This window comes from Somniosus microcephalus, chromosome 20 (assembly GCF_052327205.1).
Source record: "Somniosus microcephalus isolate GS21.2 chromosome 20, FLI_Smic_1.0, whole genome shotgun sequence".
Lineage (NCBI taxonomy): Eukaryota > Metazoa > Chordata > Chondrichthyes > Squaliformes > Somniosidae > Somniosus > Somniosus microcephalus.
Window position 1 is genome coordinate 24,713,930 of NC_141006.1, and position 18,929 is coordinate 24,732,858.

General features: G+C 47.1%; 1 protein-coding gene across 1 annotated transcript in view; it reads left to right on the top strand.

Moving 5' to 3' along the window:
* The window catches only part of LOC147103094 (ephrin type-A receptor 7-like), a 276,169-nt gene that overhangs the window by 166,218 nt on the left and 91,022 nt on the right, over positions 1-18,929 (top strand). Inside the window, exon 5 of the mRNA XM_085963175.1 lies at positions 16,154-16,316. Coding sequence (XP_085819301.1) covers positions 16,154-16,316 — 163 coding nt within the window. The remainder of the gene's footprint in view (positions 1-16,153; positions 16,317-18,929) is intronic.

Here is an 18,929-nt window from a genome sequence, read left to right on the forward strand (position 1 = left end):
GGGTTAGATGAAGTGAGGTGGGAGGAGGCTCGTGAGGAGTATAAATGCCGGCATGGACTATTTGAGCCAAATGGGGGAGGTGTCAGATTTAAATACATCCCCGAGAGCATAAAGTGCGTTTCCGTTTTCAAGAGGTTGTTTTTCATGTTTTTTGGTTGAAGTTTGGAGATTTTCTTCCTTCCCGCACTCATTGTTCTGCCAGGTTTCTGTGCTGTAAATCCTTAGGGGAGAAATTGGGTGGAGCCGCAAACGGGGCGCCAAGCTCGCCTGGGCGCCGGATTTAGCGCAGCATTTGGAGCAGTAGCGACTGCCGGAAATTCAGCTTGAGCGCCCCAAGAGGGACACGGGGCGAGGCTCGAGGCACCCCGCGTCCCTCTTAGGGCGCTGAAACTGAATATTGCAGTGCAACGTGCCGCAGCGCCACGGCACGGTGCGCTGCGGTACTGCAGGCCTTCCTCCCATTCTTAAAGGGGAGGGGCCTGCACCAGCGTGATCAGAGATCGCGAGTGCCGGCAAAAGAGCCCGGCACCGAAGAGAACTGCCGGGCTCTTGGGAAACAGCCGGCAATGCCGCGGGGGGCGATCAGGAAGCCGGGGACGGAGGTGCTGGCAGGCGGCCGCCGAAAAAAACGTCCGCCTCGCACCTCCACCTTAATTTGCGCCACTGCCGCCACAGGAAGGCCCTGTGAACCGGGCGCCATTTGCGAACGGCGCTACAGAGGCGGTTGCTGCCAAATATCGCGATCGGGGCGGTAGCAGGGCGCTGCGCACACCGATGACGTCATCGGAGGTGGCGCAGCGCAACAGGTTAATGCCGCCATTAGCGCCTCAGCTAAATATTGCGGGAGGCGTGGCCAGTAGCGCAAAAGCCACTGAGTGCCCTCTTTAGGCGCTAACTGGTGGCGCAGCCCACCGAATTTCTAGGCCTATGTAATTTTTAAAAAATTGTAAGTCCTCAGTAGAGTTTCTTAATTTCTGGAAGGACGAAGGATATGTTGATGGGGTTAGATGAAGAAGGGTGGGAGGAGGCTCTGTGGAGCATAAACACCGACATGGATCAGTTGGGCCAGGTGACTTGTTTCTGTGCTGTAAGTATGATTATGTTCTGAATACTCAGTTGTGATTCGTGAGGCTGTACCAGGACCATACAGTGCGTTAAACGGTTTCAGTTGGTTGGCTCCTTGACTCAGGATGGCAGCTCAATTTAAAACATGAAGGGGGCAGCTGTCAGCGAGGTGAGCAAGCTACCCCTGGCATTGCAAATGCTTGTCAATCAAGCCTGATGACCACATGGCTGAATTGGTAGTGTTAAAGAGTAAAATGCCATAAGGTGGGGCAGCATTCAATAGCAGTCGATGACAGAGCGAATGGCTGATTGCTTTTGTGATTGATTGCCAGTGGGAGAGCGGCAATTGTAACTGTGCACTTTTTTAAACAAATGTTTGCGCGACATCAGCCAGGGTAGCCCCCCCGCCCCCTCTTTATACTCCTGCAGGGCGTGGCAGTGAATTCCCTCCCCCCTGCCCCCTGCCCCCCGCCCCCTCTTCACACTGCTGCAGGGCGTGGCAGTGAATTCCCTGCCCCCTGCCCCCTCTTCACACTGCTGCAGGGCGCGGCAGTGAATTCCCTCCCCCCTGCCCCCTCTTCACACTGCTGCAGGGCGCGGCAGTGAATTCCCTCCCCCCTTGCCCCCTGCCCCCGATTGTCTCTGTGATGTTATGGTATGGGCCTTGTGCCTGTCCAACCCTAAAAATGGCTGCAATAAACATTCACTCCCTCCATCACTGGCGTACCGTGGCTGCAATGTGTACCATCTAAAAGATGCACTGCAGCAACTCGCCAAGGCATCTTCGGCAGCACCTCCCAAACCCGTGACCTCTTCCACCTAGAAGGACAACAGCAGCAGGTGCATGGGAACAGCACCACCTCCAAGTTCCCCTCTAAGTCACACCCCATCCTGACTTAGAAGTATATCGCCGTTCCTTCATCGTCGCTGGGTCGAAATCCTGGAACTCCCTCCCTAACAGCACTGTGGGAGTACCTTCGCCACACGGACTGCAGCGGTTCAAGAAGGTGGCTCACCACCACCTTCTCAAGGGCAATTAGGGATGGGCGGTAAATGCTGGACTTGCCAGCGACGCCCACATCCCATAAACAAATTTTAAAAAACTATCTAATTGAGTGCGGGCGTGTCAGTTTTAAATACATCCCTGAGAGCATAAAGTGTGTTTAGGTTTTGAAGAGGTAGTTTTTCATGTGTTTTCTGGTTGCAGTTTGGAGATTTCCTCCCTTCCCCCACTCATTGTTCTGCCAGGTTCTACACCAAAATACAAAGGACAAGTTACTGCTGCTCAAAATTCCCTGCCTCAGCGTCAAACCCATCTAATGCTGCACCAATACCATTAGCAAAAGTGAGCTCTTTCAATTGCAAACCACTTAATTCAGACAGCATTCAGAAAGTGCCCATTTATACACAATCCTCATGAGGTCTAGTAGCTACTGGGCAGCCAATCAAAATCTGCTCATCTGCTCTACAGTGAACCATTCTTGTTGGTATTTTGAAACAAAAAATTGATTGTTTATGAGCCAGAGGCAGTTAAAAAGGCAACTCTCATTCCCAGAGGGCTCAGCCGGTAACGACCCATGAATAGCTGGGCTATACACACCAGGGAGGCCTCCGGTTCCATCGCCCTCCAGGGTTGTTGATTGATCTTGGCTGGGGAGGGGGGGAATGTTTGGGGTTCCTCAGTGGGCTGTAATGCCCCTCAGGGAAGATGGAGAAAATGGGCCAAATTTCCTGCTCCTGATCGCTGTCCATTGATCCCTGCTGGAGGTCTGTGTATGGATAGTTGGTAAGGACAATGAGGTCCCCTGCAGTTGAATAGCCAGACAAACCACACCGTCTAGGCTGACACAGTATTGCGTCCAGTTCTGGCCACCACACTTTAGGAAGGATGTGAAGGCCCTTGAGAGGGTGCAGAGGAGATTTACCAGAATGGTTCTAGGGATGGGGGAGCTTAGCTACAAGGACAGGCTGGAGAAGCTGGATTTGTTTTCATTAGAGCAAAGGAGGCTGAGGGGTGATTTGATAGAGGTGTACAAGATTATGACGGGTTTGGATAGGCTAGACGGGGAAAGACTGTTCCCACTAGTTGATGGTACAAGGACTAGGGGACACAGATTTAAGGTTTTGGGCAAGAGATACAGGGGGGATGTGAGGAAAACGTTTTTACGCAGCGAGTGGTGAGGACCTGGAACTCACTGCCGATGGAAGCGGAGACACTCAATGTTTTCAAGGGGAGACTGGATAGGCGCTTGAGGGAAATAAACCTGCAGGGCTACGGGGATAGAGCAGGGGAATGGGACTGACTGGATTGCTCTACAGAGAGCTGGCACAGACTCGATGGGCCGAATGGCCTCCTTCTGTGCCTCTATGACATGAAAAATGGCCATTTTTGTACACGGCACTACAGGACAATCTGTGTCTGTGGAGCTGTGCGCATCAACAACAATTTGGATTAATATACCACCTTTAATATAATAAACATCCCAAGCCTCATCACAGAGGAGAGATGCAGTAATAGGAATCGAATTGCGAGAGGTGAAGAAGTAGGTTTTGGGTAGCGGAGAAGCAGCCAGAGGAGTTTAGGGAAAGAGGGCCAGAGTGTGGAGCTGAGATGACTGAGACCGAAAGCTCTTCCACTGAGGGAGGGAGAGATGCACAGGAGGCCAGAGCTGGAAGAGCAGAGGGCTTGGCCTGGGCTGCAGAGGCAGGGTGGGGCAAGGCCGTAACGGGATTAACAAAGGAACTCTGATTCAGTGTGTTGTGGGTCCTTTGAGAAAAGGCTGATGGGTGAGCTGCACCTGGTGCACAGAAGGATTTGGGGAGCAGAGTTTTGGACATGTTGAAGTTTATATAAGGTGAAGCTATGGAGTCCGATGAGCAGAAATGAGAAATAAGAAGGAGCCAAGGATGAGACCTTGGCACACAAGGTGACCTTGTGGGGGATGGAGGAGGAAGGAGAAGCCACTGGAAGATGTGAGCTGGCTGTCATGGGACAGGAGAGCATGGGAGAAAGTTGATGGAAAATAAAATGGTGGAAAATAAAAGCTGGACCTCCCGTTTCTTTCCCCAAACAGTTGGTTTCACTGTCTAGTAGAATACTTCCTGCGAAAGCTGGCTGCCTATTCACAGTGGTGGAGGTATCACGAAAAAGAACTTGCATTTCTATAGCGCCTTTCACAACCTCAGGACAGCCTAAAGCACTTTACAGCCAATGAAGTACTTTTGAAGTGCAGTCACTGTTGTAATGTAGGAAACGCTGCAGCCAAAATTGCGCACAGCAAGTTCCCACAAACAACATAGAAACATAGAAGATAGGAGCAGGAGTAGGCCATTCAATCCCTCGAGCCTGCTCCACCATTCAATGAGATCATGGCTGATCATCCAAACTCAGTACAGGTAGACTATCCTTTATCCGAACTTCCGAAAACCTCTAAAAACCGAAAGTTTTCTCGTTCAGCGTAAGTCGTGCGCACGACATGACCAGAGTGGCGCACGACTTACGCTGAGCAGGGCAGAGGGTCACAGAGTTCCCTCCTGGGTAGGAGATTGCAGGCCGAGCCGGGCAGTGTGAAGGAGGTACCGGGAGAGTGAACCCAACAATACAGCAGCCCGTCCGATATTCTTTTCTCCCCCCGACCCGAACCGAACCGCGGCCCGTCGGATATTCTTTTCTCCCCCCACCCCCCACCCGGCCCGACCCCCGACCCGTCCGATATTCTTTTCTCCCGACCCGACCCGACACCCGACCCGAACCGCGGCCCATCCGATATTCTTTTCTCCACCACCCCTCCACCCAACCCGACCCTCCCCCCTCCCCCTCCCCGACCCCCCCCCGACCTGAACCGCGGCCCGTCCAATATTCTTTTCTCCACCCACGACCCCCCGACCCCCCCCCTCCGACACCCCCCCCCCGACCTGAACCGCGGCCCGTCCGATATTATTTTCTCCCCCCCCAACCCGACCCCCGACCTGATTTGCGGGCCAGCTTAGTAGGAGTCAGCCGATATCCGGCTTTCCAGAGAAGCAGGAAGGGGAATGAGACACGGAACAGTCGCAAGAGGTAGCCTGAACTTTTAAAATTTATATTAAATACAAATTTCCCAGTCTTATAATAATACCTTCTGAAATCCGAAAAATTCCGAAAACCGAAACTCAGCTGGTCCCAAGGCTTTCGGATAAGGGATAGTGCACCTGTACCCTGTCCCTGCCTTCTCCGCATATCCCTTGATCCCTTTAGCCTTAAGAAATATATCTAACTCCTTCTTGAATATATTTAATGAATTGGCCTCAACTACCTTCTGTGGTAGAGAATTCCACAGGTTCACCACTCTCTGGGTGAATAAATTCCTCCTCATCTCTGTCCTAAATGGCTTACCCCTTATCTTTAGACTGTGACCCCTGGTCCTGGACTCCCCAACCATCGGGAACATCCTTCCTGCATCTAGTCTGTCTAGTCCTGTTAGAATTTTATAAGTTTCAATGAGATCCCCTCTCATTCTTCTAAACGCCAGCCAGTATAAGCCCAATCGACCCAATTGCTCCTCATACATCATTCCTGCCATCCCAGGTATCAGTCTGGTGAATCTTTGCTGCACTCCCTCCATGGCAAGAACATCCTTCCTCAGATAAGGCGACCAAAACTGCACACAATACTCAAGGTGTGGTCTCACCAAGGCCCTGTACAACTGCAGCAAGACATCCTTGTTCCTGTACTCGAATGCTCTCGCTACGAAGGCCAACATACCATTTGCCTTCTTAACCACCTGCCGCACCTGCATGCTTACCTTCAGCGACTGGTGCACAAAGACACCCAGGTCTCGTTGCACTTCCCCTTCTCCCAATCTATTGCCGTTCAGTTAATAATCTGTCTTCCTGTTTTTGCTACCAAAGTGGATAACCTCGCATTTATCTACATTATACTGCATCTGCCTTACATCTGCCCATTCACCCAACCTGTCCAAATCATACTGGAGTTTCTCTGCATCCTCCTCACAGCACACATGCCCACCCAGCTTTGTGTCGTCTGCAAACTTGGAGATATTACATCTAGTTCCCTCGTCCAGATCATTAATATATATTGTGAATAGCTGGGGTCCTATGACCGATCCCTGCGGTACCCCACTAGTCACTGCCTGCCACTCGGAAAAAGAGCCGCTTATTCCAACTCTTTGCTTCCTGTCTGCCAGCCAGTTCTCTATCCAAGTCAGTACCTTGCCCCCAATCCCATGTGCTTTAACTTTACACGCTAATCTCTTATGCGGGACCTGATTGAAAGCCTTCTGAAAGTCCAAATACACCACATCCACTGGTTCTCCCTTATCTATTCTACCAGTTACATCCTCAAAAAATTCCAGTAGATTAGCCAAGCACGATTTACCTTTTGTAAATCCATGTTGACTTTGTCCGATCCTGTCACTGTTTTCCAAGTGCTCTGCTATTACATCTTTTATAATGGACTCTAGCATTTTCCCCACTACCGATGTCAGGCTTACCGGTCTATAATTCCCCGCTTTCTCTCTACCACCTTTTTTGAATAGTGGGGTAACATTAGTGTTAAGTCTGTGTGTTCTAGTTGTAATTACTAACACAGACTACAAGATTAAAGTTCAACAGGTCTTTACTGGTTGGAGGTCAGGACTATACTAAATACAATATTACTACACAGTGCTTATATACCGGTGGTCACCACCGGTATTACGTATACAGCAGCCAGAGAAAGTAGTACATCTCTTAAGGTGGAACAGGCTTAAGTTCTCTTAAGGTGGAACAGGTTACATACACCACAATCCTCCCTTTTTAGCTTAACAGTCATATCCCCATTTAACATAACATAATAACATATATAACTTCAGGTATAAACAGTTCAAAGGTTCAGTCTCTCAGGAGGCCTTCTGATTCGGTTTGGATAACGCCTTTCAGTGGTCTCTGATTCCTGTTGCTGAGGTGACTCCTCTAGTTGGTCTCCCATGCATTGGGTGTTATCATCATCAGGTACATTCCCTGCCGAGGTAGATGCTTCAGGTTCATTAACGTCTTCCACAGTTGTCTCTGTCGCAACCATGGGTTCGACCCTTGCTCTCGATTCTACCAGTTGATCCACATGACGCCTTATCACATTGTTACCAATATCTACTGTGTACATCAGAGGTCCTTGTCTGGCCCGAATTGTTCCGGACTGCCATTTTTCGTTTCCATAGCCCTTTGCCAACACTGGTTGTCCTACGTCGAAACTTCGAGTGGTCTTGTTATTAATATGCCGGAACTGTTTGTTTTCCACTTCCCTCCGCACATTTGGTTTTAACAAGTCCAACCTGGACCGCAACCTCCTGTTATAAAACATCATGGCAGGACTTTGGTTAGTCACTGCATGAGCGGCGTTTCGATATGCCATTAGGAAATTGTCCACCTTGTGCTGTAGCGGAATCTGATCATCGTTCATGGCCTTTATTGCCTTTTTGAATGTTTGGACAAATCTCTCGGCCAACCCGTTTGTCGCCGGATGATATGGGGCAGAGGTATAATGTTTCACCCCATTCTTCTTTAAGAATTTTTGGAATTCTTCCGACACGAACTGTGGTCCGTTGTCCGAACATATCTGTTCTGGCAATCCGTTCCTTGCGAATATTGTTCTTAACACCGCAATTGTCTTTTCTGAAGTAGTGGTATTCATCTTGATCACTTCTGGCCATTTGGAATGTGCGTCCACTGCAATTAGGAACATGGAGTCCATGAATGGACCAGCAAAGTCAATATGTACGCGTTGCCATGGGGCTGAAGGCCATTCCCATGGGTGTAGTGGTGCGATCGGAGGTGCATTTTGCACTTTTTGACACCCAGCGCAGCTTTTCATCAACTCCTCTATCTGTTGGTCAATACCCGGCCACCATACATAAGCCCTAGCAAGACTTTTCATCTTAACTCCCCCCAGATGACCTTCATGCAGTTCTTTTAGAACTCTTTCCCTTAACTTGGGAGGAATAATCACTCTTGTCCCGTACATCAAAGTACCATGGCAGACGGACAGCTGGTCTCGCCTTGCCGAGAATGCCAGTAACAGAGGATCACCACGTGTTGGCCATCCTTTCACTGTCACCTCGTAGACTCTGGACAGTGTCGGGTCGTTCCTGGTTTCTCTTTCAATACTTGCATTGGTGACTGGTAAACACTCGATGATGGTCGAATGAAATAACTCAACAGGGTCAACTTTCGTCATTTCTTCTTCTTCAGGTAGTGGCAGGCACGACAGCCCATCAGCATTGCCATGCTGCTTCGTACCTTTGAATTCTATTTGATATTGATGTGCCCCTAGGAAAAGGGACCATCTCTGGAGACGCTGTGCTGTCATCACTGAAACACCCTTCTTAGGGTTAAAAATGGATACCAACGGCTGATGGTCTGTCAGAAGTGTGAATTTTTGGCCCTGCAGGTAATGATTAAACTTCTTCACTCCCCATACAAGGCTGAGAGCCTCCCTATCGATCTGTGCATAGTTGCGCTCAGCGGAGGTCAATGATCTGGATGCAAACGCGACTGGCCTTTCCGTGCCATTTGGCAACTTGTGTGAGAGTACTGCCCCAATACCATATGGAGAAGCATCACAAGCCAACCGAATAGGCAGTGTCGGGTTGAAGTGAGCCAACACTTCCTCTGAGGTGATCAATTCTTTGCTTTTGCGAAATGCCTTCTTACAGTTTTCGCTCCATTCCCATGGTACCCCCTTCTGTAAAAGAGCGTTTAGCGGGTGCAGTACCATGGATAGATTTGGTAGAAATTTATGGTAATAGTTAATCAATCCTAGAAACGACCTCAACTGTGAGACATTATCCGGAGCGGGAGCCTTTACAACTGCCTCTATCTTGTCAGGAGACTTATGAAGCCCCTCCCGGTCAATGACATGACCACAGTACGAGATCCGCTTCTGGAAGAACTCACATTTCTGCCGATTAACTCTAAGTCCATACTCTTTCAGTCTGTTGAGCACCAGTTCCAAGTTTGCGAGGTGTTCTTCATCACCATCACCTGTAATCAGAATATCGTCCAGGTAACATTGTGTGCCTGGAATTCCCTGTAATACCTGCTCCATGGCCCTCTGCCAAATTGCTGGAGCCGATGCCACTCCAAAAACCAGCCTATTGTACCGGTACAAACCTCGATGCGTGTTGATCGTGAGGTATTGGCGTGACTCTTCTTCAACCTCCATCTGCAAGTACGCCTGCGCCAGGTCTATCTTGGTGAAGTGTTTCCCGCCAGACAACGAAGCAAAAATATCCTCAATCCGCGGAAGCGGATACTGCACCGTGTGAAGCACCGGATTAACGGTGATTTTGAAATCTCCACAGATGCGAACCTTCCCTGGTTCTCCTGGCTTGTTGCTCGAAGGACGTTTCATAACGGGAACAATGGGCGTAGCCCACTCACTCCAATCTACCTTAGACAGTACACCTGAACGTTCTAGCGCTTCCAGTTCCGCTTCTACAGTAGGTCGTATTGCATAGGGTACCGGTCTGGCTTTAAAAAATTTTGGGTGTGCATGTTCATTAATCTTGATGTTTGCCGTAATTCCTCTCAGTGTTCCCAGTCCCTGCTGGAACACCTCTTTAGCATCATCCAATATTTTGGACAATCGTTTAGGTTTGACATCTGTTTCCCCGGAATCTACCGTTAGTGCCTTCAAGGAGTGCCAGTCCATATTCATTTTCCTAATCCACTCCCGTCCCAGTAGTGGTGGACCTCCTTCAGGTAGCACATATAAGTCCATTACTTGGCTTTCTTCGCCCTTGTGGACCACTTTTACCTCTATCTTTCCGATGGGGTACACTCTTTGCCCCATGTATGTTTTCAATATAATCTCCGTATCCTGTAGGGGAATATGTTGGAATAACCTTTTGTAATCTTTCTTATTCATGGCCGTCAATGCCGATCCAGTGTCCAATTCCATCTTTACTTGGACTCCTGCTATCTGAAGGGTGACCCAAATTGTCTGGAGATCTGCATCCTTACCAACGTTGTGTACTCTTAAGCTACCCAGTTCATTACTGCTAGCGTCTGAATCTGACTTCTGTTCGGTCGAACTGTTCTTTGTCACCTTGTGTACCTTTATGTATTTTCCTTGCGGTGACTTTTTGTTGCTGGTCTTCTTTCCTGACCGGCATACTTTAGCTATGTGGCCAAGCCTGCCACACGTTCTGCATTCTTGGTTTTTAACCCAACACTGGTTCTGATCGTGCGTTGTCTTTCCACAACGATAACATTTTACAGTACTCAAACCCAATTTATTTGTACTGAGTTCCGGTGACCGTAGCTGCATTACTGCCATGCCTCTCGCTGCGGCTTCGTGTGCTGCTGCCATAGTGACCGCTTTCTCAAGCGTCAGCTCATTCTCCTCGAGCAGTCGCTTTTGTGTATCTTCTTTTAATAAACCACACACAAATTTATCTCGTAGCGCCTCTGTCAGTCTCGTTCCAAACTGACAGTACTTTGCTAGCTTACGCAATTCCATTAAATATTCAGCATTGCTTTCATCCTTCAGCTGCCTTCTGCTGTAAAATTTAAATCGTTCCGCTAGCATCAGCGGCGTGGGGTTTAGATGATTTTTCAGGACAGTAACAATCTCCTCGAACGTCTTATCCGCCGGTTCATCTGGTGATAAAAGGTGTTTCAATTGCCCGTATGTCTTCGCACCCATTAAGTTTAATAATGTTAGTGCTTTCTCTTCATCTGGGATTTTATTTGCTTTACAATAATTTTGTATGCGTTCTACATACATGGCCCAATCTTCGATGTCGCTATCAAAGGTATTAATGTTCCCATGTTTAGGCATCCTTGCAATTTAATTTATTTTTATTTTTATCCAAGATGGCAGCTTCCCGCTCTTGTCTTCGTCCTCCGCCTACAAAATGGCGGTTTTCCCGCGCTTGGCGGTCTTCACCCGTCCCCCGACGCTGTCTCCGCTTCACCGCGGCTCTCGCGCCTTCAGTTGCCCCAGACGCTGCGCCTTTTTAGCCCGAATGCGGCCCGGCCCTTATCACCAGCCGCGATCAATGTCCCCGTGCTGCGCCTTTCGGCCCGAATGCGGCCCGGCCCTTATCTCCGGTCGCGATCGATCTCACCGCCCTTATTCCTCCGTCTTCCCTCCCCGTCTGTACAGCCAACGCGGCCGACTTTCTGGTCGCGTCGCTGCCCGGCTTACCCACCACCGAGGTAGAAAGAAGATAGCTGACAGCCGCTGATGGAGGCTTCGAGTTCAGGATGTCTTCTGCACTCTGGTTTCTCGATGTCTGCCGCGCGACGTGTCTTCCAGCAGGGTGATGAGGGTGGAAGCCTCTCTTCGACGTCCGTTCTGTGGACGAAGCCGCCGTGGATATAAACTGCCGCAGGGTAAGAATCGGACTCGTCGCCACTGTTAAGTCTGTGTGTTCTAGTTGTAATTACTAACACAGACTACAAGATTAAAGTTCAACAGGTCTTTACTGGTTGGAGGTCAGGACTATACTAAATACAATATTACTACACAGTGCTTATATACCGGTGGTCACCACTGGTATTACGTATATAGCAGCCAGAGAAAGTAGTACATCTCTTAAGGTGGAACAGGCTTAAGTTCTCTTAAGGTGGAACAGGTTACATACACCACAATTAGCTACCCTCCAACCCATGGGAACTGTTCCAGAATCGATAGAACAATGTGATAATGACCAGATAATCTGTTTTAGTGGTGTTGGTTGAGGGATAAACATTGGCCAGGACACCGGGGAGAATTCCCCTGTCCATCTTCGAGTAGTGCAATGGGGTCGTTTACATGCCCGAGAGGGCAGACAGGGCCTCGGTTTAATGTCTCAACTGAAAGACGGCACCTCCGACAGTGCAAGCAGCAAATTAATTTGTTCCTAAACTAATTGACTGTAATGATAGGGCAGCAGTCCCTGGGTTGGGAACATTGAGTACCTGATAGTTTTTCAGAATGTTCTGTTCTTGATGTGCTAGCAATTTAATGCCAAATTCACAGTGGTAATAGCATAAATCTGGCATCAAATTGCAGTCTAACGCCCTCCAAACAAAGGGTATGCGAGTGCATTTGTGCTTGGCAGGCCACTGCAGAATAGTTAGAGTGTATACAATGTGAATGACAGACTAGCCCCGGCACCAGTCCAATCACTACAGTGCCAGCGAGCAGTTGGACTGTTTCTAAGGGAAGCTTAGACTGACCAGCACTGGTGGGCTATATTTTAGTTAACAACACCCTGCATTACTAATATAATATCAAATAAAAACAGAAAATGCTGGAAACACTCAGCCGGTCAGGCAGCATCTGTGGAGCGAGAAACAGTTAACGTTTCAGGTCGATGACCCTTTTCTCTCCACAGACGCTGCCTGACCTGCTGAGTATTTCCAGCATTTTCTGTTTTTATTTCAGATTTCCAGTATCCGCAGTATTTTACTTTTGTACCCTGCATTACTATATGGGCACGAGCTTGCTCAGCTTGAGGCATCCTCACTTAGAGCATGTCATTTCTAACCAGCGAGTCGTAGCAGTGCTGTTTCCGTGCCACTTCATCCATCCACTTCGTCCAGCACTGGGGGCGTTATATTGGTTTAACAACTGCATTAATTCCTGTGGATTTATGTTGAAGTAGTTTTTAAGTTCCGGGCTGGAGTGGTGGTGGGCAGAGAGATCATCAGAAGCAGCCGGTAAAATGTGGCGACACAATCAATAGGATGTTGAACTACACAGCCAAAAACAATATAAGCCCTGAGCAAACTGTACAGCGCTCTGGCCAGACTGCACACTGAGTACTGGGTCCATTTCTGGTCACTGAGGACTAAGGGAGACATGCGTTGGAGGCAGTGCAGAGCAGAACCACAAAGCTGATTCCGAGTGTTGGAGCTCGGAATTAGGAGGAAAGATTGGAGAAACCTGGGCCTATTGGCCGTGAGAGGAGGTTGTGTCCGAGAGATGATCTTATCGAGGTATATAAGATTGTAAACAGTATGGAAAAGGTAAATCTGGGAAATTGCTTTAATTTAAATTGTGAGAGTGGGTAAGGGAGGGGGGTCACAGGTTCAAACTGTCAAATTTTTTGTCTTAAAATACTCCTGTGCAGCGCAGCGCCTTGGGACATTTTACTATTTTAAAGGCGCCATATAAATACAAGTTGTTGTTGTAGTAAAAGGCAAATTTAGGACAGATATCAGGAAGTTCTTCTTCACACACAGTGTCATCAACATTTGGAATGGACTTCGAGTAGTGGAGATGGAAGCCCTGGAATTATATTGGAACCAATTGGATGCAGCAGTGGGGGACTTTAGAGTTAATCTGAATGAGTGAACTAAGATGGCCGAATGGCCTTCCTCGTGCGTAATTATCGTGTGATCTTGTGAATGGAGGCTGAGCCATTCTTTTGAAAAGGATTGTAATTGGACATCCTTAGACTAATATTGGGATTACGTCAATCTAAATAAAATCAGACCAGAAAATGGGTAAAAAAGAACAACCATTTGTCGTCATGTAAAGTATTGGTCCCATTAAAAATGCATCAAAATTAATGCTAACAAGTTAAAAATGATAACATTTTTGTGAAGAATTATCAGTGTTCAAATCCTTTGTGGAGTATGGCAGCAATTGAAATTCAAGTGATGACGGATAATTTCAGTGAAGAGACTTTAAATTAAGAGGAGACTGTGGTTGGTCAGTAAGAGCTGGATTGATGACTTTTATCATCTCAATTTTCATGATTCATGAGCTCCTTTGCAAAGGGAATGTCTCTCTATCTTTTTTAAAAAGTCACATTGCCTCGTGTATAATTTTAACACCTATTATTTGCTATCATTTTCTTCTTCATTCTATCTCTTTTTATAAAAGAAATCATGTTAAGGAATGGGTACTGATATTGACTGATGAGATACTGACCACAATAATGCAAAGGAGTTCAATTAACATCAGAGAGTTCAAATGACATGATCACTGACGCACTGTTGATTTAATGTGGAATTTCTTTATTGAATTTACAACACAGTAGATGGCCCTTCTCAAAATACCTGAGCTGATTCTAACTCTTCAACTGGAGCTATCCATTCTACAACAACAACTTGCATTCATACAAATGCAAAATACTGTGAATGCTGGAAATCTGAAATAAAAACAGAAAATGGCGGATCAGGCAACATCTGTGGAGAGAGAAACAGTTAATGTTTCAGGTCAATGACCTTTTGTCAGAACTGGAAAAAGTTAGAGATGTGACAGATTTTAAGCAAGGGCAGGGGCAGGGAAAGGAGGAAAGAACAAAGGGGAAGGGCTGTGATAGGGTGGAAGGCAGGAGAGGTTAAGAGACCTTAAGGGATGATTGTACAAAACAAAAGATGGTAATGGGACAAGTAAAGAAACAAAAGATGAGTCTAGATGAGGTGTAAATGGGAATGGCAGAATCATCAACAGCTGCCACGTGGTAAAAATAGGGGCAGAGGTTATGGCCTGAAATTGTTGAACTCGATGTTGAGTTCAGAAGGCTGTGAAGTGCCTAATTAAAAGATGAGGTGCTGTTCCATGAGCTTATGTTGAACTTTATTGGAACAGTATAAGAGGCCGAGGTCAGAGTGGGAGTGGAGTGGAGAATTAACAAGACAGGCGACCGGAAGCTCGGGGTTACCCTTGTGGACTGAACGGAGGTGTTCCACAAAGCGGTCACCCAGTCTGTGTTTGATCTCCCCAAGGTAGAGGAGACCGCATCGTGAGCAGTGAATACAGTATACAAAATTGCAAGAGATACAAGTAAATCGCTGTTTCACCTGGAAGGTGTGTTTAGGGTCTGGACAGTAGGAAGGGAGGTGGTAAAAGGGCATGTGTTGCATCTCCTGCGCTTGCACGGGAAGGTACTGTGGGAAGGGGAGGGGCTGTTGTAGGTGATTGAGAAGTGGATCAGGGTGTCGCGGAGGGAACGGTCCCTTCGGAATGCTGAAAGGATTCTTCTATATGAAAAACTTTCATTCATATAGTGCCTTTAATGTAAGAAAACACCCCAAGGCGCTTCACAGAAGTGAAATCAGACACAAAGTTTGACACCAAGCCAAAGAAGGAGCTATTACGAGGGCTGACTGAAAGCTTGGTCATAGCGGTAGGTCTTAAGGAAGGTATATAAGGAGAGACAGGCGGAGAGCTTTTGAGGAGGAATTTGAGCTTAGGGCCTTGATGGCCAAAAGCCACCGACAATGGAGCAAAGGGAGGCTAGAATTTGAGGAACTTAGACTGGGCAAGATTTATTTCATGATGTACTTTCTCAATCAGTGCAGGGAAGAGACTTAAATCCTATCAGGTTTGCCATGACTCTGTGGGTAGCACTCTTGCCTCCGAGTCAGAAGGTTGTGGGTTCAAGTCCCACTCGACTTGAGCACAAAAATCTCGGCTGACATTCCAGGGCAGTACTGAGGGAGTGCTGCACTGTTGGAGGTGCTGTCTTTCAGTTGAGACGTTAAAGGGAGGCCTTAGGATCAATGGTGATACAATGTAGTCAAGATAACTCTTAAGGCAATTACATCAATTAACAGGGCTGGCCATTTTTGGTCATCTTTTGAATAGCTACATAAAAGACCTTCCCTCAGCAGATGCTGTTTCCAACGTTAAATGTTGGGAATGTGCAGAAGATGTGTATGTATAAATTAGAGCTAGGCCGATCAGGGGTGATGTCAGGAAGCACTTCACACAAAGGTTAGTGGAAATCTGGAACTCGCTCCTCCAGAAAGCTGTTTGAGGCTAGCTCAATTGAAAATGTTAAAACGGAGATTGCTAGGTTTTTGTTAGGCAAGGTTATTAAGGGTCACAGAACCAAGGCGGATAGTTGGAGTTAAGATACAGACCTGCCATGATCTCATTGAATGGCCTACTCCCGTCCTTGTGTTCCAATGTTGCTATGTTCCTATGCATATGTGTGTGTGTTTCTGTGCGTGTGTCTTTTTTGTAAGTCACCAGTAACCAGATCTGTCATTGATTATTTATTATTACTCTTATTGATCTCTCCATCCTTCAGTGTGGGAGATTTTCCACGTCAGTAAGTTACAGTTTGGATCAGTCGCTGAAACGTGTCCATTTTTCTGGCAGGAACAGAACGATCAAAGTTACTCAACAGTAAAAACTGCATCAACGACCGTGACCATTAACAACCTGAAGCCTGGAACGCTCTACGTATTCCAAGTCCGAGCTTTTTCATCCACAAACTATGGGAACTACAGCCCAAGCATTGAGGTGCAGACATTAGGGGAGCGTAAGTAACACTGAAAGGATAAACAGAATGGGCATTTCTCATTTTGTATGTGTCTATGTTCATGTGTCTGAGTGTTGGCTCTTAGCCTCAACTCGTGTTACTCGGAGCACTGTGAGATCCTGCCGTATACCCAGCAGAAAGCCAATCTTCTGATTACGCACAGTAGAAAAAGCCAATTATCCAAAGTGGGCAGCTTGTTAATTTAATAACAATAAAATAGTGATGTATTACCATATTCTCGCTCTAGAGCTGTACTACTTTTAAATAGTCTTATTGTACTATATTTACAAAGCTGAATGAGGACTTCAAAGGGAAAAATCTCCATTTTATCTGCTTTAGCAACTAAAATGCTTTGGCCTTTTCAAAACTAGTGACTTCAGAACTTGGATCTAACCAAGCATTGAGATATGCATCTGGCTGTCACACTTTAAACAGTAAAAGAAGTCCCCTCACGCACTCAAGTAATTAGTTCATTGCAGCCTTCAGCACTCATGCTTGATCTGACATATTTTTGATCGAGTGGATACAGAGAGAATGTTTCCACTTGTGGGAAGAGCATAACTAGAGGCCATCAATATAAGATAGGGAATTCAGAAGAAACTTCTTTATATAGAGAGTGGTGAGAATGTGGAACTCGCTACCACAGGGAGTGGTTGAAGCGAATAGTATAGATGCATTTAAGGGGAGGCTGGACAAACATATGAGGGAGAAGGGAATAGAGGGTTATGCTGATAGATTTAGATGAGGAAAGACGGGAGGAGGCGCGAGTGGAGCATAAACGCCGGCATTGACTGGTTGGGCCGAATGGCCTGTTTCTGTGGTGTATATCCTGTGTAATATTCAACCACAACACGTAACTTCAGGTTTTCTGACTGCGCGTACTGCACGGGTTCTATTGAGAGTGAATAAATCCTGATCTACTTTATTTGTTGGGCAAATTCCATGCGTTGCAAAGTCTGTAAAGTTGAGTTTTCCTCTATCGCCCATTACTGAAACCAAAGATACCCCTTATATAGAACTGTTGATAAAACCGCTAGCTACCCAGGAAACACTGCTCATAATGTACAAGCGTTTAAATGTGAAGTTGTTCCATTCTGTAGATTGCATAGACATGGTTAGCTAACCGGTAAGATTGTGCTTTTTTTTTGCATCGCTATGCCTTCCACAACAAGGCTCTCTTTGCATAAATTAATATGCAGTGAACTTCTATGGGTTGTAATTATCAGGAAAGACCGAACAGGCTGGGGCTCTTTTCTCTAGAAAAGAGAAGGCCGAGGGGTGACCTGATAGAGGTCTTTAAAATGATGAAGGGGTTTGATAGGGTAGACGTGAACAAGATGTTTCCACTTGTGAGGAGTCCAAAACTAGGGGCCATAAATATAAGATAGTCACCAATAAATCCAATGAGGAATTCAGGAGAAACATCTTTACTCAGAGAGTGGTTAGAATGTGGAACTCGCTACAACAAGGAGTGGTTGAGGCAAATAGAGGAAGCTAGACAAGTACATGGGGGAGAAAGGAATAGGAGGCTATGCTGATGGTTAGATGAAGAAGGGTGGGAGGAGGCTCGAGTGGAGCATAAACACTGGCATGGACCAATTGGGCCGAGTGGTTTGTTTCTGTGCTGTAGATGCTATTTAATGTAATTCTACAGAAGCTGCCCAGACAGTGAGTCTGAATTTGTGGCATTTCGAAGACGCAGCTGTTGTGTAGTGCAGCTAAGTGGCACTTTGTACAAGTCATACTATTCTGCTTTCAGAGACTGAAGCAAAATCCAAACATAGCAACATTTGATTGGAAAAGTAATGTAGCTACAGCCACAGAATTATTACGATTTAATTTACAGGCAGCAAGTCTCCCAGCAGTATTTTGAATCGCCAGTGCCGAGTTCTGCTGCCCATTCTTGGCAGCAGCCCCTCTCCCCACTGCACTGCTTCCAACTGCAGATTGGAGAGGTTTGTTTGCATCGTTGGGGAACAGGAGCTGGTGCATGTGATCCAGGATTGCGAGATCCAAGATCCTCTCAGAAAGATTAGCAGTCTTGTAACGTATCATGTCCCAGCTCACAAATAAATACTTGCATTTATATCAGCCGTGATTTTAACTCGTGGGTGGGGGTGGGGGGCTGGTGGGCAGCGGTGATTTGAGCATGAGGCCTGGTCCATTTTAAGTCCCTGGATTCATTTGAACTGCTCTGAACTGTCTCCCCACTGAAGCCGGCGGGACTAACGTCAAGGCTGCCGGGCGGGAGCAGCAAACGGTTAATGCTGGGGGTGGTGGAGATGGGGGGATGGGGGGATGGGTGTTTCCAAACAGATACCGGTGTTGGGAGGGAGAGGAAGGCCAGGGCTGGGGAGGCCCAAGGAATCCTTGCAGGGCCAGGAGAAGCCCTCCAACTCCTCCCAGTGCAAGGAATCCTCACAGAAATGATTAAAGACAAAAATACTTATCTTGGCCTTTCTGGCCACTCTGCTGCTTCCCACCAGGTTTTGCTGGTGGTTTTGGCATCGTGAAGGCATCTTTACTCATTCAGATTGCATCATGGCTTCGATGCCACGACTTTTGCATGTTAGGTAGAGCCCTCGCTTGCACGGGGCGGAGTGACCACACATA